Genomic DNA, 23,911 nt, shown 5'->3' on the forward strand with positions numbered 1-23,911 from the left:
TTCTGATGCACAACTTGCTAAGTATTTCACAGGATAAAGTTTTATTAAATTGTCATTCTGGGGGAACTTTTGGAAAAAGTAAACAATTGGAAATGACAATAGGTTAACCTTCAAAAGAAGGGTTTTATTGCTGCTGCAATAGAGTTCTAAACAAACATTTATATGACACTGTTTCCCATTCAGGGTGTACAAATAGTCACTTGGTTGTACACAAGTTGAGTATTGCTGAAAAAGAGGTACTTTGTCAAAGCTTTCTATTTTGCCCTCCTTAGGGCATTTGCAAGAATATCAATGCAAAGGGAACAGTATTTCAGACTGTGTTATAAGTGATTGCTAACTGCTAACCAATGTTGTTCATATTTACCCTCTACATTATTGTTCATGAATACCCTGACAAATGTATGATGGATAGCTAAGACACAAATTCAGGATATCTCAAAGTGCTTTGGAGCCTATCAATTATTTATAGAAATATAGCCACTGTTATAGTGCAGGAAATTCTGACAAAGTATAACTATTGTGCATATTTCCAAGCACAGGCAGGCTCACTTTGGGATTATGGTCAGTATGGACTGATTGGATGGAAAGGTCTGTTTCTGTGCTGTATGACTCAAAGGCTCTATGACATTGCATTCTTGAGTTACATTATTAGGCCATTGTTGTGTTAATGGCAGTTTAGTACAAGAGATAAGCAGCATTAAGAGACTTACCAATCAAAAAATTTGCTCATTTAAGAAAATAAATCTGATGCTGGTCATTAAATGTTGACAGACTATTTGACTGGATTGGGTACACAGAATCAGGATTAAGTACTGAGTTTTTGCCACAATGGAGGTTGTCCCCAACTTAGCTAAATGGTGCCAGAGATGCAAATGAAGAGGCCCTACCCACCACTAACCCCACCACTGCCCCCCCCCCCAACCCGCAAAACCTGGCACCCACCATTTTCAATGGGGTAGTTTGTACTTTGCATATGTGGTTCACAGAGCCAATTGAACATGTTAAAATGCAATTGTCTTTTGTTCAGATCTACTGTTTATCAGTGAAACATTCAAACAAGAGCTTAGATCAATGAGTTGCATTGGTGGTTCAGCCGTAGAATTCTCGCCTGCCATGCGGAAGGCCCGGGTTTGATTCCCGACCAATGCATTGTAGTTTAGGGTGAGGGGGAAAGATAACAGAGACCTAGGGGGCAACTATTCACGGTGGTGTGGTGGCTCAGTGGTTAGCACTGCTGCCTCACAGTTCCAGGGTGCCAGGTTTGATTTCAGCCTCGGGCGACTGTCTGTTTGGAACTTGCACATTCTCCCCATGTCTGCACGGGTTCACTCCACTTTCCTCCCACAATCTAAAGATGTGCAGGTCAGGTGAATCGGCCATACTAAATTGCCCACAGTGTTAGTTGCATTAGTCAGAGGGAAAGGTGTCTGAGTGGGTTACTCTTCAGAGGGTCGGTGTGGACTGGTTGGGCCAAACAGCCTGTTTCCACACTGTAGGGAATCTAATCTAATCATCAGAAGGTGTAATGTTTGTTGATTTCCTTTGAGAGAGATGTTACCCCTTTGGAGAGTTTCTGGGCCAATTTTGGGAAATGGAAAGTGCCACTTGGTGTGGTTTCAGGTGCACATTGTTATTCCTCACTCAGGCAGTATGCTGGAAATCAAAACCTGCTGTTCCTGGAGGAACACAGAAGTTAAGAAATTATATCAGATTATGGGATCCCCAATTTATCTGTTTGATAGACTCAGGTTGACAAAAACACAAACCCCAGATTTCTATACCTTTTATTACAAAGAAATAGATTCTAACCACAGGTAAACAACAATGAACTGTTGATATACACTCTATAAATTAAAACTCTAACCCCTCCTTCTAAAATCCCCATACACATGCATTCAGACACAGACAGACAAATATCAAAATGGTGCTATGGATGGAGAGAAAAAGATCTGTGAAACAGTTCAATAGCACCAGTTTTCAGGATTTGATAGTGTGTTCCTTTTGATTCCCTCGTCCTTTAGTTTCTGGATCTTTTCCTTCAAGTTCTTTCACATCTTCACAAGACGCACACAGCATCTGATTCAGGAAGTATATTCTCTGACTTATTGTGAGAGACAGACAAACAAACAGAGACAGATATAGAGGGAGACAGAGAGACAGACAGACAACAGACAGACATAGACAGAGCCAGAAAGAGAATAACATCATCTTCCCTTCCAAAGGTTGAGGGATTCTTCCTGTACTGTTCACTGACACAAACCATTCAGTTGCCCAGGAACTAATCAGAGAGTTGTCATCAGGCTGATGACCTTTGGCATTTTTCACAACTGGTCACATTTGCCCAAGCTAATCATGTTGGTCAAACCCTGTTGTCAGCAGATTCCCATTCTTTACAAATGCCCTGATCCTATGCCGTCTAAGTATACCTTCTCCTGCTGTGCACAGAGCAGCCGTGTAAGCACCACTTACAATGAGTTTCAGCAACTTGCTTTTTAAAAGTACAGCAATTCCTTTCTCTGTCTTTTGTTGTGAAACAACCCTTTTCCCAATTCAGTCCACAATTAAAAATAAAGTTAAAATGAAAAGGTATGATCTTTACAACATGATTATCTGCAAAAAGTGGATAAACTCATTAGAACTGTCAAGCTGACAAGGGAATCAAGATGACAAGGCATTTAAATTTCCTGGCCTACAAGTCTTTGAAAGAAAAAGGCTTGCTATTTCACTCTATGTTGTCAGAAGCCTGTGTGTTATCATTACAGGATTTGTGCCATCTGACCAATTTCGCAATCTGTCATTATCATCCATTGGGTGCTACCAGTACAGGTCTGTAAAGTCCAGCCCCAATTCCTTTCCCTAAACATCATGACTGATGTTAAATGAATCATGAGTGATAATGAACAGTCCCAATTACAATTAGTCAAGAGTGTGGTGCTGAAAAAGCACAGCAGGTCAGGCAGCATTTGAGGAGCAGGAGAATCAATGTTTCGGGCATAACCCCTTCATCAGGAAGGGCTTCCTGATGAAGGGCGTATGCCTGAAATGTTGATTCTCCTGCTCCTCGAATGCTGCCTGACCTGCTGTGCTTTTCCAGCACCACACTCTTGACTCTGATCTCCAGCATCTGCAGTCCTTACTTTCTCCCAATTACAAATAGTGCACATTCTGAACCAAGCAGAAAAGGTATGCACAAACATTCACTGAACCAATCAAAGTTCCAGCCTGTAGCCACAGACAGCCAGAAAATATTGCCCTAGATCTTGCAAGAGGAATATAGTCATAATTGAAGTATGGAATTACGTGTCAAATTCATGCAGAATTCCTGATGTTGCTGATTTCCAGGAACTGGCTGGAAAGGTGAAAGTTCCAATTGGCAGTCACTGGGCATTGTCAAACTCCAAAACATTTGACAACTTGGAGTTAGAGTCACAAATGTCAGATAGTTTCAACCGACTTACCTTTATAGTTAGTGAAGAACAAAAGGAGCAATTAAAGCCTGCAGTAATTCCGGACTGTCTATTAAACTGGCTTCTCTCCTAATTCAGAGTCACCCCTGACATCACCACAACTCATCTCTACAACCCAAACCCCTCCAGCTCTCTTCTCATGACTTCCCAACATTATCATCCTCCAGACTCTTAACCCCTTATGAGCGATCGCATCTATCCTCCCACAGGACCAGCATGTTCCTGCACCAACCTTGCACATCCCACCACTACCTCATGTCCAACTTGATCCTATTCCTCACCTCAACCAATCCCCTGACCTCATCCCCCCACAGCAACAATCCCGAACCATGATCAGACCTGCCTGACGGCTCCCAATTCCCCACCCAATCTGAAAGCCCCCAATGTTACCTCAGCCCTCACCCACCTACCTACCATCCTTCACCAGCCAACATAGCCTCCCAACACCCTCCCCCTTGCATGGCTGCCATCCTACCCCACCCTCACCCTATCCAGCTTGAGCTCTTACAATCTCTCTGTAGCCATTAGGTGCTTTGGGGCTTTGACCTGACAAAGGACATACCTACTACTGAAAAAGGAAGCTTGGTTTCAGCAGTGATCCACTCTGCTGCTGCATGTGTAGACTCCTAGAACCACTTGAGCTGCTTGAGCTGGAAGGCTTCTGGTGAGTGGACAACACTTCATCTGATCTGGATTGGAAGTGGAGTTTCTGATCCAGATTGGAACATTCCAGGCATTATTTAGAATCCAGTAGGGGAAAACTTCCAATGTTCAGTAAACTTTACTTGAATGTGAAGTCACAGGTAGATAGGAGAGTGAAGAAAGCGTTTGGTATGCTTGCCTTTATTGGTCAGTGCATTGAGTATAGATGTTGGCAGGTCATGTTGTGGCTATACAGGACATTGGTTTGGCCACTATTGGAATACCATGTTCAATTCTGGCCTCCCAGCTATATAGGAAGGATGTTGTGAAACTTGAAAAGGTTCAGAAAAGATTCACAAAGATGTTGCCAGGGTTGGAGGGTTTGAAGTATAGGGAGAGGCTGAGCTGTATTCCCTGGAGAATCAGAGGCTGAGGGATGACCTTATAGAGGTTTATAAAATCATGAGGGGCTTGGATAGGGTGAATAGACAAGGGGTTTTCCCCAGGGTAGTGGAGTCCAAAAGTAGAGGGCAGAGGTTTACGATGAGAGGGGAAAGATTTCAAAGGGACCTAAGGGGCAATTTTTCATGCAGAGGGTGGTGCATGTATGGAATGAACTGCCAGAGGAAGTGGTTGAGGCTGATACAATTATAACATTTAAAAGGCATCTGAATGGGTATATGAATAGGAAGGGTTTAGAGGGATATGAGCCAAGTGCTGGAAAATGGGACTAGATTAAGTTAGGATACCTGGTTGGCAAGGACGAGTTGGACCAAAGGGTCTGTTTCCATGCTGTACATCTCTATGACTCTAAACCATTGTATAACACAGTGGTTATGATCTTGTATTAAATTAAAACATTCATATCATTGTGAGATGAAAGCTCAATATTAAATCTAAAGAAGCAATAATGGCTGTCATGAGAGCTATTGGAGAAAATTATGAATCCTCCAACATAAGTGCCAAAGTTTAAAACAAGTCTCTAACTAGGCCAAAGGCTCATTGTTCCAGAACTTTGCATTAAAATAATAGTAAGACTACAGCACTCAGTTATTCTTGAGTAAATTCAACAGTGACTTCTGGTATCTACAACTGTATAATTAAATGCTGGTGTTGCTGTCCAAGTTGCGCTGCTACTCCAAGTGCCGATAGTGGCACTGATACCTCTCTGGTGTTTCAATGACCAGCAAGGTATCAGTGTTGCAAATAGGCCCTTGCTGCATTTATACTGACACCAATTAAACTGACCGGTAAAACCTCAGTGGAATTTTAGTGGCATGACAAGTATTAATTACTGCCAAAAGGTAATTCTCTGCCAATGAAACATAACTTTTACACACACTGAGTCTCATTCCATTTACTATTGTTGGAAATTTGGAAAAACTAAAGAAATTAATCTTTAAACTTTTTGTCTGTTTTGTTTCTCTCTCTCTTGCTGTTAAGCCCATTTCACTTCATGTACCATAACAACTGGGATGCACAGAGTAATTAATTTGCATTGCAACTTCATGGGTACACATTGACTTCCACTGATTCACCAGATAATATGCTGCACTATAGCCTGCTATCTGCATGATTAGAGAACATTCTTTAACTAAGATACAGTAAGTAGTGACTTACAGCACTGTCAGCCCCTGCAAAGTCTACATATCACCTCCAGAAAAGTGCTACTCAAGTGAATTACTTCTGTTGTGAAGTGTTCTTCAAGCTGACTAGTTAAGGAGACAGTGTACTGCCTGCCATATTCACATAGGTTCCACATGTCCTGTCCTGTTTCTTTAAAATAGTCATTCATGGGAGATGGGCATCACTTGCTGGGCCAAAATTTATTGTCTATGCCCAAGTGCCCTTGACAAAATGGTGATGAACTGTCTTCTTGAATTACTACAGTCATTGGAGAGCAGATATTCTCACAATGCTGTTACAAAGTGAGTTCCAGGATTCTGACCCAGCAGCAATAAAGAAATGGTTCAAAGTTTGTGAGAAGATTTGTAGCTCGGGTGCTTGTTGTTGTGGTTCTGTTCGCCGAGCTAGGAATTTGTGTTGCAGATGTTTCGTCCCCTGTCTAGGTGACATCCTCAGTGCTTGGGAGCCTCCTGTGAAGCGTTTCTGTGATGTTTCCTCCAGCACTTATAGTGATTTGTACCTGCTGCTTCCTGTTGTCAGTTCCAGCTGTCCACTGCAGTGGCTGGTATATTGGGCCCAGGTTGATGGGCTTATTGATTGAATCTGTGGAAGACAGGAAGATAGCTAACGATCCGCATCCATGAACACCAACTAGCCACAAAACAACATGACCAGCTATCCTTAGTAGCCATGCACTCAGATGACAAGCAACATGAGTTTTTGACTGGGACAGCACTACTATTATAGGACAAGCCAAACAGAGAATAGCCAGGGAATTCCGAGAGGCATGGCACTCATCCACAGATTCAATCAATAAGTACATCGACCTGGACCCAATATACCAGCCACTGCAGTGGACAGCTGGAACTGACAACAGGAAGCGGCAGATACAAATCACTATAAGTGCTGGAGGAAACAGCACAGAAGCGCTTCACAGGAGGCTCCCAAGCACTGAGGATGTCACCTAGACAGGGGACGAAACGTCTGCAACACAAATTCCCAGCTCGGCGAACAGAACCACAACATAAAGAAATGGTGATATACTTCCAATTCAGAAAGGTGTGTGGCTTGAGGGGAACTTGAAAGTGGTAGTGTTCTCATGTAGCCGCTGCCCTTATTCTCCTAGGTGATAGAAATTGATTTGGAAAGGTGCACAGTAGATGCTGTACTGGTAGGAACTTCTAAACACTACAGTTTCCAGGGCAAAAGCCCACAAGTAATCTAAGGACATGTATAACTTAAAAAAAAGTTACTGGGAAAGTATTCAAAATGAAGCTCAAGCATTTAAAGAGGAAAAAGTGAGCATTAAGCTGTCAAATCATTCTCAGCAAATTAATAGCAGTATAAACTGTTCTTCCATTTATATCATAATTTGAATTCCTCTGACTGTTTTGTAGCCTTGGGACATTTTTGTAACCTCTTGTCCTTTCATGTTCTACTGTTTGTCCCATTAAAACTTCCCATCAGCTACTTCCACAATAGGTCTATTGTGTTTAAAGTTGTCTCTACTTCAAGACAAAATATATTCTTTTCCCTCTGGTGAAAAATACTACAAATTAAAACTTTCTTCAAAAATGTCTTCTATTGTTCAACAATCTAAACTTGCTTGGCTTAGACTTTGAAAATATGTATTAGATCATACTTGCATTCCATACATCTGAAACACCTTTCTAACTCGAAACAGTATCCCCAGTAGTTTATTTACTATTGTTTGAAAAGATAGCTTAGCAGAAAGTAAAGAACAAAACTATAAGGAGAATCTTGGACTCACCACAAATGGCTACAAATGTCTGCAATTTTTCCATTGAATAAATCATAGGACTTTAATCACTGAAGTCAAATCTCCACTCAATGCACTGCTATGATTGACCGCACTCCCTTGCCCCAACAAATGGTGTACAAGGTGATTAATGACTCTTATGCATTTACGACAATGTCATTAGTTGAACCATTTGCATTACTCTGAAATTAGCGGACAGTTACAAATATCCAAAAAAGCAGCACATTGTTGTGCTCTAAAGTCAGTGCTGCCTTGATAGGATATAATAACGCTCCTATAGTTACTAGACTAGATGCTTTCCTGCATGGGGTTTGTTTTGCCAGAATCTAATATAACAGAGTTAAAATTCAAAACTGTTAATATTAAGGAAATGTTCTGAGTGACAGTTGTGATCAGCAAGATTGACATACGCATAAAACCCACTCGAAAACAAAAAGACTCAAGAGCAGTGGGCTTTATAGTAGAGCATATTTAAATCCAGTAAATGATTATGACTTCAAATGAATGACACTTTGCTGTAAATGGCAACTTAATCCTGTTAGTTTTTTTCGTGTAAGAGCTGACAATGTAACTCAGGTGTAATGCAGTCTAAATGTAACTACTCAGATGGTTTAATTGTAGACAGTGGAATCGAGCTGATATTTGAGAGCAGGACAAGTTCCATTGCTGACTAAGGAGCTAATGTTGTTTCTTTATCTCAGATAGCACAGCAGATACAGACATGGTCAGATTTCCAAACGGGTCATGGCTTTTAGATGAGTATCATTGAGTAAACACCCTAGAATTAGTCAATTTCCTTTTGTGAATTTTCTTCCGCATATTCCATCCTTCAGTAACCTCAAAACCACTTCACTAGTTGAAATGCTTCTGAAAGGAGATGAGTCCCGCTTCCTTTCCTCCGAAACAACATTACTACTCTTCTTGTGGTCACTGGGGTTTGTCAAAATGAATCGTTGCCATGGATTGCAAATTAGTCCCATAACTAGAGGAGGAAGATTGGAATGGCCAATCAATTAAGAATACTTATCAAATTAGCAATTTACAGTAACTGAGAATGAGAGAGTGACCAATTCCTGAAAATGCTCAACAACTTTTATCACATGCTCTTCTTTTCTATCTGACATTGTCTTCATGTGTCTTAAATGATGATTTTTAATAAAATTCAAACTTATAAAATTGATAGTTACAGTACAGAGGGAAGCCTTTTGGCCTATTGTGCCAGTCAATAAATATCTGAATACACTGATCCCATTTTCCTGCTCTTGGTCCCATAGCCTGGAGATTGAGAACTTCTGACTAAACAGTTCCAGACTCCTATCATCCTCTGGGTGAAAAGGTTTCTCCTCAACTCTCCTCATTGTCTTCTATCTCTTACCTTCAATCTGTACCTCCTGGTAACTGACCTCCATTCTACACGTTCACCTTATTATGCCTGTCAAAATCTAAACAGCTCTATCAGAGCCCCTCTCAACCTTTACTGCTCCAACGAAAACATTCTCAGCCTATCCAGTCTTTCCTCATAGCTCAGACCTCCAGCCCCGGCAGCATCCTGATAAATCTCCTCTGTACCTTCTCTAATGCCGCAACAGCCTCCATATAATGTAGTGAGTAGAACTACAAGCGGAGTGGACTCGATGGGCTGAATGGCCTTACTTCCACTCCTATGTCTTATGGTCTTATAACTAGATATGCCTGTTGGGGCCCTATCACATTTTAAACAGCCCTGTGTAACCTCCCTGCCCTTGAATTCTATGCCATTACTAATATGCCTCTAAAACTACCTAATCTAACTGCCCTGTTACCTTCAGGAATCTGTGGATATGCACAGCAAGGTCAAAGAGTCACAGAGATGTACAGCACGGAAACAGACCCTTCGGTCCAACTCGCCCATGTCGACCAGCTATTCCAACCCAATCTAGTCCCACCTGTCAGCACCTGGCCCATATACTTCAAACCCTTCCTATTCATGCCCCTCTGATCTTTTGTGCTTTCCAGGGCACTTTCATATAATCCATTGCTTTTGTTAGTCCTCTCTAATTGCAGTACTTCACACTTTTCCATGTTGAATTCCATTTGTCACTGCTATGCCCACTGGACAGTTCTGCAGTTATTGCCTGTCCTATTTGTTATTTACCACCCTGCCAATTTTCATGGCATCTGTAAACCTCTTCATTGTTCCCCTTCATTTAAATCCAAGTCATAAATGTACACCATAAACAGAAAGACCCCAGCAGCGAGTCCTATGGAATCCCACTGGAAACAGACTTCCACTCACAGAAACAGCCCTCTTCAATTACCTTCTGTTTCCTGCTTCTCAGCCAATTTTGGATCCAATGTGGCACTTTGCCTTGAGCTCTCACTTTCTTAACTAGTTTGCCCTTATCAAAAGCCTTGACAAAAGGTCCACGTAAGACCATCTCAACTATATTAGCTTCATCAATATTCCTAGTTACCTCCTTGTAATTTCTTTTTCAAATTTATCAGACACAATCTTCCCTTAATAGATCCAAGCTGACTAACCCTGATCAATCCTATATAGTGAAGTGCAGAATTAGTTCGAATACTCTCCCCACCACTGAGGTTGGATTAACTGGCTGGTAATTTTGTGGTCTATCTGTTCCTCACAAATTTATTTTAATAATGGAACAATGTCAACAGATCTCCAGTCCTCTGGCACCTCACCTGTGGCCAGGGAGGACTTGAAAATTATTGCCAGAAATTGAGCCAAATACGATTAAGGATGTAAATGCTGAGCACTGTAATTCTGTGACTGTCTGGAAAGCCGATGTCGATTAACCAGTCCAGTTGGGAAAAGGAGCGAGTCAACAGTCAGGGCAGGCAGGAACAAAGCAGAGAACAAGGTAGGGCTGATAAATTAAACTGCATTTACTTCAATGCAAGAGGCCTAACAGGGAAGGCAGATGAACTCAGGGCATGGTTGGGAACATGGGACTGGGATATCTTAGCAATTACAGAAACATGGCTCAGGGATGGGCTGGACTGGCAGCTTAATGTTCCAGGATACAAATGCTACAGGAAGGACAGAAAATGGGGAAAGGAGGGGGGGCGGGAATGGCATTTTTGATAAGGGACAGCATTACTGCTGTACTTAGGGAGGATATTCCTGGGAATACATCCAGGGAAGTTATTTGGGTGGAACTGAGAAATAAGAAAGGGATGATCACCTTATTGGGATCGTATTATAGACCTCCTAATAGTCAGTGGGAAATTGAGAAACAAATTTGTAAGGAGATTTCAGCTATCTGTATGAATAAGAGGGTGGCTATAGTAGGGGATTTTAACTTTCCAGACTGGGACTGCCATAGTATTAAGGGTTCAGAGGGACAGGAATTTGTTGAGTTTGTACAAGAACATTTTCTGATTCAGTATCTGGATGTCCCTACTAGAGAAGGTGCAAATAATAACCTACGTTTGGGAAATAAGGCAGGGCAAGTGACTGAGGTGTCAGTGAGGGAGTATTTTGGGGCCAGTGACCACAATTCTATTAGTTTTAAATTGTGATGGAAAAGGACAGACCGGATCTAAAAGTTGAAGTTCTAAATTGGATAAAGGCTAATTTTGATGGTATTAAGCAAGAACTTTCAAAAGCTGACTGGGGGCAGATATTTGCAGATAAAGGGACAGCTGGAAAATGGGAAGCCTTCAAAAATGAGATAACAAGAGTCCAGTGTCAGTATATTCCTGTCAGGGTGAAAGGAAAGGCTAGTAGGAGTAGGGAATGGAGGATGACTATAGAAATTGAGGGTTTGTTTAAGAAAAAGAAGGAAGCAAATGTCAGGTATAGACGGAAGAGATTGAATGAATCCTTAGAAGAGTATAAAGGCAGTAGGAGTATACTTAAGAGGGAAATCAGGAGAGCAAAAAGGGGACATGAGATAGCTTTAGCAAAGGGATTTTATAAATACATTTTGGACAAAAGGGTAACTAGGGAGAGAATTGGGCCCCTCAAAGATCAGCAAGGCAGCCCATGTGTGGAGCCGCAGGAGATGGGGGGGAGATACTAAACAAGTATTTTGCATCATTGTTTACTGTGACGAAAGACATGGAAGATATAGAACATGGGGAAATAGATGGTGGCATCTTGAAAATGTCTATATTACAGAGGAGGTGGTGTTGGATGCCTTGAAATGCATAAAATTAGATAAATCCCCAGGACCTGATCAGGTGCACCCTGGAACTCTGAGAAGCTAGGAAAGTGATTTCTGGGGCCCTTGTTGAGATATTTGTATCATCAATATCACAGGTGAGGTGCCGGAAGACTGAAGGTTGGCTAATGTTGTGCCACTATTTAAGAAAGGTGGTAAGGAAAAGCCAGGGAACTATAGATCGGTGAGTCTGACATCAGTGGTGGGCAGGTTGTTCAAGGGACTCCTGAGGGACAGGATTTACACGTATTTGAAAAGGATAGGATTGATTAACAATAGTCAGCATGGCTTTATGCATGGGAAATCATGTCTCACAAACTTGATTGAGGTTTTTGAAGAAGTGACAAAGTGGATTGATGAGGGCAGAGTGGAAGACATGATCTAAATGGATTTCAGTAAGGCATTCGACAAGGTTCCTCAGGGGAGACTGGTTAGCAAAGTTAGATCTCATAGAATACAGGGAGAACTAGCCATTTGTATTGGCTTGAAGATAGAAGAGGGGGGTGGTGGTGGAGGGTTGTTTTTCAGACTGGAGGCCTGTGACCAGCGGAGTGCTACAAGGATCAGTGCTGAGTCCAATGCTTTTCATCATTTATATAAATAGTTTAGATGTGAACAGAGGAGGTATAGTTAGTACGTTTGCAGATGACACCAAAATTGGAGGTGCAGTGGACAGCAAAGAAGGTTACCTCAGAGTAGAATGGGATCTTGATCAGATGGGCTGAGGAATGGCAGATGGAGTTTAATTTAGATAAACGTGAGGCACTGCATTTTGGAAAAGCAAAGCAGAGTAGGACTTATACACTTAACGGTAAGGTTCTGGGGAGTGTTGCTGAACAAAGAGACCTTGGAGTATAGGTTCTTAGTTCCTTGAAAGTAGAGTTGCAGGTAGATAGGATAGTGAAGAAGGTGTTTGGTATGCTTCACTTTTTGATCAGAGCATTGAGTATAGGAGTTGGGAGCCATGTTGCGGCTGTACAGGACATTGGTTAGGCCACTTTTGGAATATTGGTCTCTTTCCTATCGAAGGCTGTTGTGAAAGTTGAAAGGGTTCAGAAAAGATTTACAAGGATGTTGGCAGAGTTGGAGGATTTGAGCTATAGGGAGAGGCTGAATAGGTTAGGGCTGTTTTCCCTGCAGTGTCGGAGCCTGAGCGGTGACCTTATAGAGGTTTATAAAATCATGAGGGGCATAGATAGGATAAATAGACAAGGTCTTTTCCCTGGGGTAGGTATGTCCAGAACTAGAGGGCATAGGTTTAAGGTGAGAGGTGAAAGATTTCAAAGAGACCTAAGGGGCAACTTTTTCACACAGAGGGTGGTACGTGTATGAAATGAGCTGCCAGAGGAAGTGGTGGAGGCTGGTACATTGAAATTTAAAAGGCATCTGGGTGGGTATATGAATAGGAAGGGTTTAGGAGGATATGGGCCACGTGCTGGCAAATGGGACTAGATTAGGTTAGAATATCTAGTCGGCTTTTACGAGTTGGACTGAAGGATCTGTTTCCATGCTGTACACCACTATGATTCTATGACTCTCCCATCTTCATTCTGAAGATCTGTATCCACTTTGTCCAAGAGATTAAGGCAAATCATGCATTTCTGATTCCTCAGCATATATAATGTTTCACTGAAGTTTCACCTTTTATGGCTGAGCTTCAGGTGATAGTCCATGTACCGAAAGATCTTTGCTTGCTGGTAGTTTAATGTTAGCTGATTTGATTCTCACAGATTTCAACTATGGTAAACTGTGTCTTCCAGTGTTGAAATTGTGTAGAAAGCTCTTGTGTAGATTTTAAACTCTGCTTCAAAGCCTTTTACGTTCAAGGTGATGGTCTAGAATCTGTTTTGACTCTCTTTGACCTCCACTAGGAATATTATTCTACATCACTAGTATGAACATTTTTCTTGTTGTACAACTTCCATTTCTCTGAAAGTTTTTCTTTTATAGGACCTTTTCTTTATCTATGAGATGCTGAAGGTGGTATTAACTCGCACTATTTTTTAAAGTGGTCGAAGAGGCCATGGTGGTAGTACTCAGCTCCCTTGCTGGACATTTGTCGTACTGGTGATTCTATGTGGAACCACATCTTGCATGACCAAAAATGGCTGATGATATCGATTGCCATTTGCTTAACTCTTATGATAGATTCTTGGAAGGATGACAATGCCATCTTGATGCCGATATACTTGGTCATGTCAAAGAATCCTCAATGTTTCCTTGCAGTCAATGTTCCAGCTAAGATCAGTGTCACCATGCCAATTGTGGCACCGACTTCCAGTTCCAGAAATCACTGCTGTACACAGATCTTGGAAGTTGCAGCCAGAAAGAATATAAGGGAGAATGCTGCTTGCAGTACTGACCTGTTTGGGACCCCAGTTTCCGCCTGCACAGCAGTCAGATTGCCCACTGCAGCTTTAAATCCTCCTTGAGTTCAAGTCTGATAACTGCTCATAACTCTATAAATTGTCTCTAATTAACTTATCTTTCAAAGCACTGCACCCACATTATCATGCTGGATGATATAAATCTATTTAAAAAAAAGAGGCTTCTATTGACTCTTTCAAATGCTGATGTCACTTGTTAAATCACACCAGTTCTATCAATAAGGTAAAGTTTCTATCGAAGCTGCCATACCTATGGGCTATCGTAACTTACCGGCCTGCTCTGCTTACTTTTGAAGTGTTCTGATCAATTTTTATTGTTGATTCATGGTTAATCGCTGAAATCTTCTGAGGTTCTTTATCCCACTCTTCAGAATTAAATAATTCTGCAAGATGTCACTCATGTTTTCCACCAGTAATATTTGCATGGAGAAGATGGAACAAATCCACCACATGAATGTTAGGTACCCCTGCATTTCTATGTAATGGAATATCATCTGAAACACTTCATGTTTCGATGAACACAGATGGTGAAAGTGTTGCCTCATGATCATTCTGACTTTTTGGTTTTAGATAGGAGGTGACTACAATGAAATATGATATTCTGACACATCACCGTCACTATTTTATGAAGGAAATGTTAATCAACATTCTCATTTTGTGTTGATGACAGATCACTGAGAACAAAAGAATCTGTAACTCAATAAAGATGGGATATACTAATTAGCCTTTTAGTTTCATATGTGTTGAAGATCCTGATTTTAAAATGCATTTAACATAATATTGTTTGTATTTTAAGTGAGAAAGTGACGCCCATCCTACTACAGTGAGTAAATGCTGAAATATTCTGCAGTTTTGGTTAGACACTCGCTGCAAAATATAGAAACAAACTTAATATGAGTGAATGTCACAAATGTTGAGTAAGAATTTTATTACCTTTTGAAGAAATATAGTATGTGGCCACAAATTTTTGTTTATGCTTAAGAAATATTTTTTAAAACACCAAAACCTTTAAGGGGAATGAGCTGTCCTATACAATATAATTATCAATATTGAAATCCTTCTAGATTTCTCTGAAATAAAGATCAATTGATTGTTTTCTTAAATGGAGTGATTATCCATCTTGTGATACAGCTGCTTTGCTTGTAGAAATGCAGCCTGCAATGTTACTGGGGCCACAACAAAGTAGGTCAATGACATCTCTGGGATGAGGAGTTGGAGAGGTGGGGTACAGACTGGGTCATGAGGAGCAGAAGTTGGGCTGGGTGGAAGCTGTGTGAACTGGGAGCCACAGGGAGTGGGGGGGGAACCAGCAGGGAGGGAGAGAGAGGGGGGAAAGCTACAAGAACAAAAGTCGCCTCATTTTATTTCACATTCTACCAGCACATCCTTAGACAGGCGATGGCTCTTGTCACTTTGGGAATGACGTCAGATTTCTAGTCTTTCTGCCGTCTCGAGGTGACACTCATAGGAAGCTCAGCCTTCTTGAAAAACAAACATCCAGCCATCATTTTGATGTGTTTTGCATTTGCGAGGAGCACAGCGTTGGAAGCGCGCCCATTTCACTTTGTGCAATCAATGGCGGAAGCGACAACAGCTACAAAATGGCATGACTTACTTTCATGATTAATTAAATCAATTAGGTACAGATAGATTGATTATGCATGCATTGAGTATTATTTTGTGCCTGGCTGGATGATAGACCAGGCCAGAATTAAATTTTTAAAGAATTAAGGTAGAAAAATGATCAATGAAGGGAAAGTCCGAGATCAAAACGCAAATTCCACAGATGCTTACTTAAATTAAAAGAAAGCCAATGTTATTTTCTGCTTACTATTTTAGCTTTATAATGTCCATCTAATTCCCCTTGCAACAATAAAGGAGGAAAGTCAGAATATTTAGGGCATCATGCTTCAAATTGCTGAATGGAATGGTAAAAATGCTACGTGGTATGGAAATAAGCACTTAACAGGCCAGAAAAGATCCCAGGATCAATTTCATTCTTCATCAGTTGATCTCAATTGGAACATCAATAAAATGCTACAAGTGGCCTAAATTGCTCTGACAGGTATATGTCATCTCATTAAGGATAACGTGACCATGATCTTTAAATAGTATATACTGCAAAAAATAAAATAAAATCAGCATATGAGGCTAAAACATATGGACATATGTTTGCACAAATAATGGAACATCCTTCTCCAATGTGAATCACAGAAATATTGTGGTGCAAAGGAGGCCATTCAGCCCATCATTTCTATGCCAACTCGCCAAATGAGTATCATGACTTAGTGTCATTCTATTGACTTTTTTCAAATACTTTGCACATTGTTTCTATTCAAACCATCATTAAGACTGAAATAACTGCACAGAGGCCAGTATTCCATCTCCAAGTCATCCTTTATTCACATGTGTACATTACATGGGCTGTGACCAGCCAACTCAGAGCCAGTCCCTAGAGTCTCTTGTGCTCTCTCTGTGTTCCCATGCTCTGGGATGTTCCTCCGCCCTGAGTCCTGATCCCTGAATCAGATCACCACTGACAGGTGAACCACCATCCCTTCACTACCACCTCACCGCTGCCCACACCAGATCCACCAACACAGGAGTTGCCAATCTTCAGGCGTCATCTCATCATCGTTGGTTCCACCTCACCAACACCGATGCCATGTACTGTGTTTGACCCAAACTCGCCCCGCAACCAGGAGCCCCAAGCTCTGCTGCTATTGCCTCTCAGATAATCAGGAGTCCCTGGCTCCGGATCTACCACAACCAGGAGTCCCTGGCTCCGGGTCCACCACAACCAGGCGTCCCTGGCTCCAGGCCTACCACAACCAGGAGTCCCTGGCTCCAGGTCTACCACAATCAGGAGTCCCTGGCTCAGTAGCCATACCAGGCCACCACTTCAACAAGAGTCCCGCTCCAGACACCATCCCCCACAATGTCACCTTCTCTGCTGACAGTGACAGGAAGAAAAAAGAGAAAGAAAGGTAACAAAAAGGGTAAGGAAAGAAGAGAGGAAGTGCTAGTCTGGAGCGGGTAGCCTTATGCACCCGAACACTTGCCAGTGCCACCATCTTGGAATGCTGCTGCCCCTTCAGCTCTCTGTTCAAGAAACTACACAATTTTCACTAAAGGCTTGCAAGCTAACTTTCCAACCACTCACCAAAGTTTTGCATCTCCCATGAGAAAATAAGAAACCTGTTAAAAGCATTACATGAGGCCGTAGTTAGGGATTTTGGTCAGATATCTTTCAGCACAGTCATGAAGTGATGACCATAGCTTGACTCACTTATGTACTCTTCCTTTTTCTAGTTCTCCAAATTAAGGAGGCAAGGAAAGGTTGTAAATGTAATTTATTAAACATTGAAAATGCTCAAAGCAGCAAGGTAGACAGAAATGCTTTGTTCTGACATTATTGTTCTGGTGGTATGTGTGTAAGGTACACTGTTGGCATGGACACCCAGACTGAATGAAAATAAGGATGAAAGAATAAAAAGAAAGAGAATCTCAGATCTTAAGATGTCCATGTTCACAGGTATAATCTAATCTTATTAATATTCAGAAAAAATCTGATGTGAGGTTTCCACACTGCAGGGATTCTATATCTTCTATATCATGAAGCTTAAAACAAAATTAACAGGAAATTCCATTCTGAATCACTTGAAACTAGCTGCTACAAAACAAAGTCACAATTGACATCTATTGAAGAAATTGTTATTTTAGGAGGACATTGTTCAACCACAACGTTTAGAGGAGTTCATTTTTTCCAATGCTCCCTATAACCTGCACAACAACCCAAAATTCTCCAGAATGACTGTGGACAATTTGAAAACTGTGGGCAAAAATACAAATTGCTGTAAAAGCTCAGCAGGTCTGGCAGCACCTATGGAGAGAAATCAGAGTTAACGCTTCAGGTCAAGTGACCCTTTCCTCAGAAGGGGAAATTACCAAACGTGCACAGCAACACAAAAAAATGTAAAGGGGCTGCATACGCCAAAAAACATTTGGTATGTTGCTCATAACCTCAAATAGGAACCACTTGAAAAGAAATTCTTATGCTGTGGAAACTGTGCTAAAGAGAAAAGATAAACCAAAACTCAAGTGAAGCAATAACCAAAAGCCACGTCACAAAAGATATAACATCATGAACTGAAATTTCCAGTCTTCTGGCTATATCACACAAAATGACTATTTTCCAGAAGACAGTGATTCCTTGAGAACGAAATATCCAGCAACCTGAATCCTTTACAGCCCCTTAGTTAAACATTGGAAGGAGAATTGTAAGCATTGTCTGATATTCAACTGGAATGTGCTTTTGTCTTTCCATGCCGGGTTGTCCATTGTGCTAAATTGCTAGGCAACACAATGAACTAAATGTCTGTATATATTCCTGTTCTTAAGTCATTATATCAGACCAGAGCACCTAAAAGCAATAAACTGGAACTTCACCAGCTACAGACTAACACAAAAATCCAATCTGCAATGACAGAGTCAATGTTAATTACCCATGTCACAATAGGCAGTCAGTCATCGGTCATGGTGGAGGCGAGGTGGTAATGGAGCTTATATACATACTGTACATGTTATAATATATAAAATCATATACTATGCATGGGGGCAAGACATCAGTAATATAATTAAATCAAGTTCCCACAGTGCGGTTGGAAGTTAGATTTAGAATTTATGTTTGTTACCCAGGTGTGCCAAGCACTCGGAAGCCCAGTGGTAAAAAGACATGAAATGCTGGCACACAAGGCAAGGCCCTTTCATAGAATCCTTGTAGGCCAAGAAGCACTGAAATGCGCCTGTGGTTACCAAGGGTGTCTCTGGTCTCCTCCCTGTTGCAAATGCCAAACTCTCCACCAAATACCCAGAACTCTATCTCCAACGTCATGTTAGGAAACCTTCACAGACAATTAGCAGAAACAAATGCAATTGTCACTTAGAAAGTTACAAATTAATAAACAAAAGCAAGTGCAAATTCATTAAAGGCATATTGCACTTGAGGGCATTAGAGAGGAAAGATGAAGCTTGTGCAGGTGATGTTGCGTATACTCGATTATCCAGCATTCGATTAACCGAATTTTGGATTATCTGAACAAGATCGCAAGGTCCCTACGCATTGCCTAACTATGTTATCCGGCATTTGATTAACCAAACGAAATGTTCCCCACCTGTGTCGTTCAGATAATCAAGGTTCTTCTGTGGAGACTTTTAGAGACAGTGTGATAAGTTCACAATAATAAACATGTTGGCAACATTGAAGCCTATGAGCTTAATGAGAAAAGAATTAAGGACCAGAGGTAAGATGAAGTTTTTTATTTTATTAAACGCATCATTATGTGGAATATAGTGTTGACGAATACAGATTTAATAGCGCCTTTAAAGAGGGAATTGGATAAGTGCAAGAAAAAGAAAATTTTGCAAAGCCAAGGTGGAAAGAACAGGAGAGTGAGACAAAAATGTTCTTAAATACAGAGCTGTGCATACACACTAAATGGTTCTCCTTCAATGCTGTATGATCCTATGAGCTTATAAGTCAGTGATAGCAAGATTTCCAATTTGCTGGGAGATGGCAGCTACAGGATCTGCAATTGACACAGTGGTGGCAAGGAACTGTACAAACTAAACTGTGTGAACAGCACAGGCTAGGACATTGAGCTTATGTAAGATGAAGTAAGGCAGGAAAGGGATTGGAAAATAAGTTACAGGGATTTTGAAGTAATTACATTAAGGGCGGGTAGACAATGGAATATAGTAACAGGAAGAAAGGGAGGTGTGTGAGACTTACCATGAACAGCATAGGAACAGAATTCTGGCTAAAGTTTGTGTTTATTTAGGGAAGAGGTCAGAACATCAGTGTAAAGAACTTTGAGGAGAATTAAGGACAGATGATGGTTTGGATCAGTGTTTGAATGAGGCATAGGTATTGATAGATAATGCATTACTTGGTTGAAATAGGTAGACTTGATAATGAGGTTTGAAGAGTTCAGTCATGGCTAGAATATTCTGACTGTGAACAATTAGATGTGGCTGAATAAGCAGGTTAAGATATTAATACGATTAATGCAAAGTTTCTGATACAAGCAACAAAATTGGCTTGCCAACATTACACCAAAGAACACCCTGGCACAAAGTTTAATTTAAACAAGCAGGCAGATAGCATGTGTAGTTGAAGGGAGAGACAGAGCAGAAACCGAATTGTCAGCTATTTCTTATGTCGTCATGTTAAGTAGAAGAAGGTGGACTCAGGCCAATCCATCTTTAAAATAGATATTTGTACTTGTACTTATTGCAAAGATTTCCTTTATCCATCCTGATAGAGTATGTTTAACAGCAGTTCATCTTAAATTCTGCTTTTGAGACATATTTCCCCAAGGTCCATCAAATCAGCATTTACTGAAGACAAATTGGTGTGTACTGCTACTAAACAATATGATGCAGACTGTCAAAAGCAGCACAAGATAAAACAAAGACAAGTACAAGGATACTGTCTGTATGCATTTCCCACTGTAGCCATTTTACTGCCATTAATTACATAATGGCTCTGCGTCAAAATTAATTCATCTATCAATTCCAATATCCCAGGGTCGACATCTAGCATACTCCTTTCTGTGAATGGACACTCACGTTTAAACTAGAATTAAACATGATGAACATTTGCTTTTTGGAATCTAAAAGTGAATGAATGTTTGTGAGATCTTGCTGTGTGTTATTTGATCATTGCATTAATCTTCACTTTCAGACTGATGACAACACATAAATATTCCAGAGAATTAGATTAGATTACTTACAGTGTGGAAACAGGCCCTTTGGCCCAACAAGTCCACACAGACTCTCCAAAGAGTAACCCGCCCAGACCCATTCCCCTACACCTAACAGTACGGGCAAATTAGTATGGCAAATTCACCTAAGCTGCACATCTTTGGACTGTGTGAGGAAACCAGAGCACCCAGAGGAAACCCACGCAAACACAGGGAGAATTGAACCCTGGTCTCTGGCGGTGTGAGGCAGCAGCGCTAACCACTGTGCCATGTGGGGTGTACTATAAATATAGTAAGGCACTATACAATGATTCCTTTCCAAGTACATGGCCAACATGGTCTGAGGAGCTTTACACAAACAGTCCTTGAAGTGAGTGCAAAGTAAAGACTGCCCCATCACAGTGACAATTTCTGTCTTCCACAATGTCTATCGTTATGCCTTCTGCTAATGAGATTGCACAATTAATGTTGAGTTATAGACATATTGATTCAATAGACTGGCTTTCACTAGGAACCAGATTGATACTGTCAAGACTCATTTGGATTAAAGTGTATAACAGCTGTCGGTGAAAGGAGACTTTCATTCCAATTTTGAGGTTGGATCAGAAGCTAGTGTCACAACACAATACGGTTTCTAGTCAGAACAATTATATCAACTTGGATGTACAATACAATACAATTACAGACAGGGATTATTACTTGTAATCTGGATATGGTTTTGTTATATTAGCAACCATTTTGCTTGCACACAGAGTGAACCAATATATGATGCATGTAAACACTGAGTATTCTGAAATTCAGTACAAGAAAACCTAGAACACAGTTTTATCTATTGTATGTTCCAAAAACATTATTGACCAGATAGATAGCTGGACACTTCCAGTAGATGAAATGAAGTTTACCAGAAAACATAACATATGGCTTACCTTGAATATCTTCGGTCAGTTTCACAGCATCTTCTGCAGATAATCAAAATACCAGAGAGTAGGACTAAAGTCCCACCAATGAACACAGACACGAGGACAAGTAGTAGGACATAACCATCCTGGACACTTGGATCTTTGGGAATAGCCTGTAGCAAAACAAAATATTAAAATCAATTAAAGAACTAAACCTTTGCTTACAGCAGCATAATTGATTATTTTTAACTGTGCGGGCAGATAACACACGTTTATATTTGAATAATATGGTATTAGAAAAAGGTTTGGTCAGAAATACTCCTTTCAGTGACGTCATTACCACAGGTTAAAGAAGGAATTAACTTTAAGGAATTCAAACATCCAATTCCTCTCAAGTCAAATACACAGTGTATTTCTAACAATTCAAAGTTGTATTCTGAACAAACAAAAGAAAGGAATTATCAAATCATTTCAATTAAACAAAATACATTACATATCAAAGTGGAAATTTAGTATTTAAAAGGAAATTGAATTACCACGCAACTTGAAGGGTTTGTAGTATATAGTGGTTACAGTCATAAAATGATGGAGTACAGGTGCGTTTATCAGTCCATAGTCAATTTAATCTTAAAATACAAGTACTATTCTTGGCTAGCCTGCTACTACTGGAATATGTATTACTAAGAGCTGGTGGGCAAAGAAAAATGGAATTTCACAATTACAGCTTGTTCAGTTTAACATACTTTCAGAATCAGCACATAAGTAGTGGTGTGACATTTAGTTAACACTCTTGTTCATAATGTTACACGGTGGGATACTGGTGGATATACTGTACAACATTTGTCTGAGATTCTGTTAAAATAAGTAATTAATGACTCCAATAAAAACCCTTGGAGAAACACCAGAGCCTTCATGATAAAAAGAATAGCCCAGACTAAGTTACTCCTGCTGAACCAACACCTACTTTCTCCCACTTTACAAAGTGAGCTGTTGCAAGAGTTTCTTGTGATGTCTAGGAATTATCACTGTTTTAAATGTGATTACATGAGAAACTAATGAATAGCAAGTGAAGAAACCTTTAAATGGATTGTGTGACCGCAGAAACTTACCATAAAGCAGGAGGATGCAACAGTGCATTAGGAAAAGTTAATACATTAATACTACAAAAGGAGGAAGTAGCTTTATTGAGTTCTGTAAACTGCATTTTAAACTAAATAACTGAGCAGCTGAACTATCATATTAAAGTTTGAGAGATTATAACCTAAAAGATGGAAAAGTCATTTATAAGTTATACTGACAATACAGAGAAACTTGAACTTGAGATCGACCAAAAGTGCATATATTTTACAAATGAAAAGTGATGCTTTTTCTTTTCAGGGTGAAGTACAAGGGATTCAGCATCAGGAATCATAGAAGGCCTACAGTGTAGACGTAGGGCCATTTGGTCCATTGAGTCCACATTGGCCTTCCAAAGACCACCCCACCCAAAATCACCTCCCCTACACTATCCCTTTAACTCTACATTTCCTATGACTAACCCACCTAACCCGCACATCCCTGGACAATATGGACAGTATAGCATGTCCAATCCATCTACCCTGCACATTTTGGATTGTTAGCGGAGACTGGAGCATGAGGGCAACTTGCAAACTCCACACAGTCAGTCACCCAAGGCTAGAATTGAACCTCGGTCCCTGGTGCTAGCCACTGTGTTACGTGGAATGGGAAAATGTGTCAAGGTGGGGCACAGTGTGAAAGAGTGAACAGTTGTGCTCAAGAAAATGCAGAATCTCTTAGTTTCCAGATGGCAAACAAAAATTGCTGTTGATAAACAGACTCTGAAATTGAGTAGCAATTATTATGCAGGGTGTCAGTAGCAGTGCCCATACTTGTGAAATACATGCTTGTTCTGGCCAAAGAACAGACATTTGGACAGATTAGGCTAAGTTGCGTAAACAATAATTGATCAGAACACCAAAGCCACCAATCAGAAGAACCCCAAACATACTGCCCATTAGCACAGCATCAGTGGGAAATGATAACTGACTTGTTTGGAAATAAAACAGATGGCCTGGGATACCTGGCTCTTACACCCAGCGCAGATGGCCCTAGACAGGGTACATGCAGTGGGTGTCCTCTGGTATAATTCAGACATACCACAATCAGCAGGCAGGGGCTGT

General features: G+C 40.7%; 1 protein-coding gene across 7 annotated transcripts in view; it reads right to left on the bottom strand.

Annotated features, from left to right (window-relative positions):
• cbarpb (CACN subunit beta associated regulatory protein b) overlaps positions 1-23,911 on the bottom strand; it is a 199,607-nt gene that overhangs the window by 128,374 nt on the left and 47,322 nt on the right. For all 7 annotated transcript variants that reach the window (XM_072594166.1, XM_072594162.1, XM_072594163.1 and 4 more), the window contains one exon: positions 21,759-21,904. In XM_072594166.1, the coding sequence (XP_072450267.1) occupies positions 21,759-21,904 (146 nt within the window). The remainder of the gene's footprint in view (positions 1-21,758; positions 21,905-23,911) is intronic.

Source organism: Chiloscyllium punctatum, chromosome 24, assembly GCF_047496795.1.
Source record: "Chiloscyllium punctatum isolate Juve2018m chromosome 24, sChiPun1.3, whole genome shotgun sequence".
Lineage (NCBI taxonomy): Eukaryota > Metazoa > Chordata > Chondrichthyes > Orectolobiformes > Hemiscylliidae > Chiloscyllium > Chiloscyllium punctatum.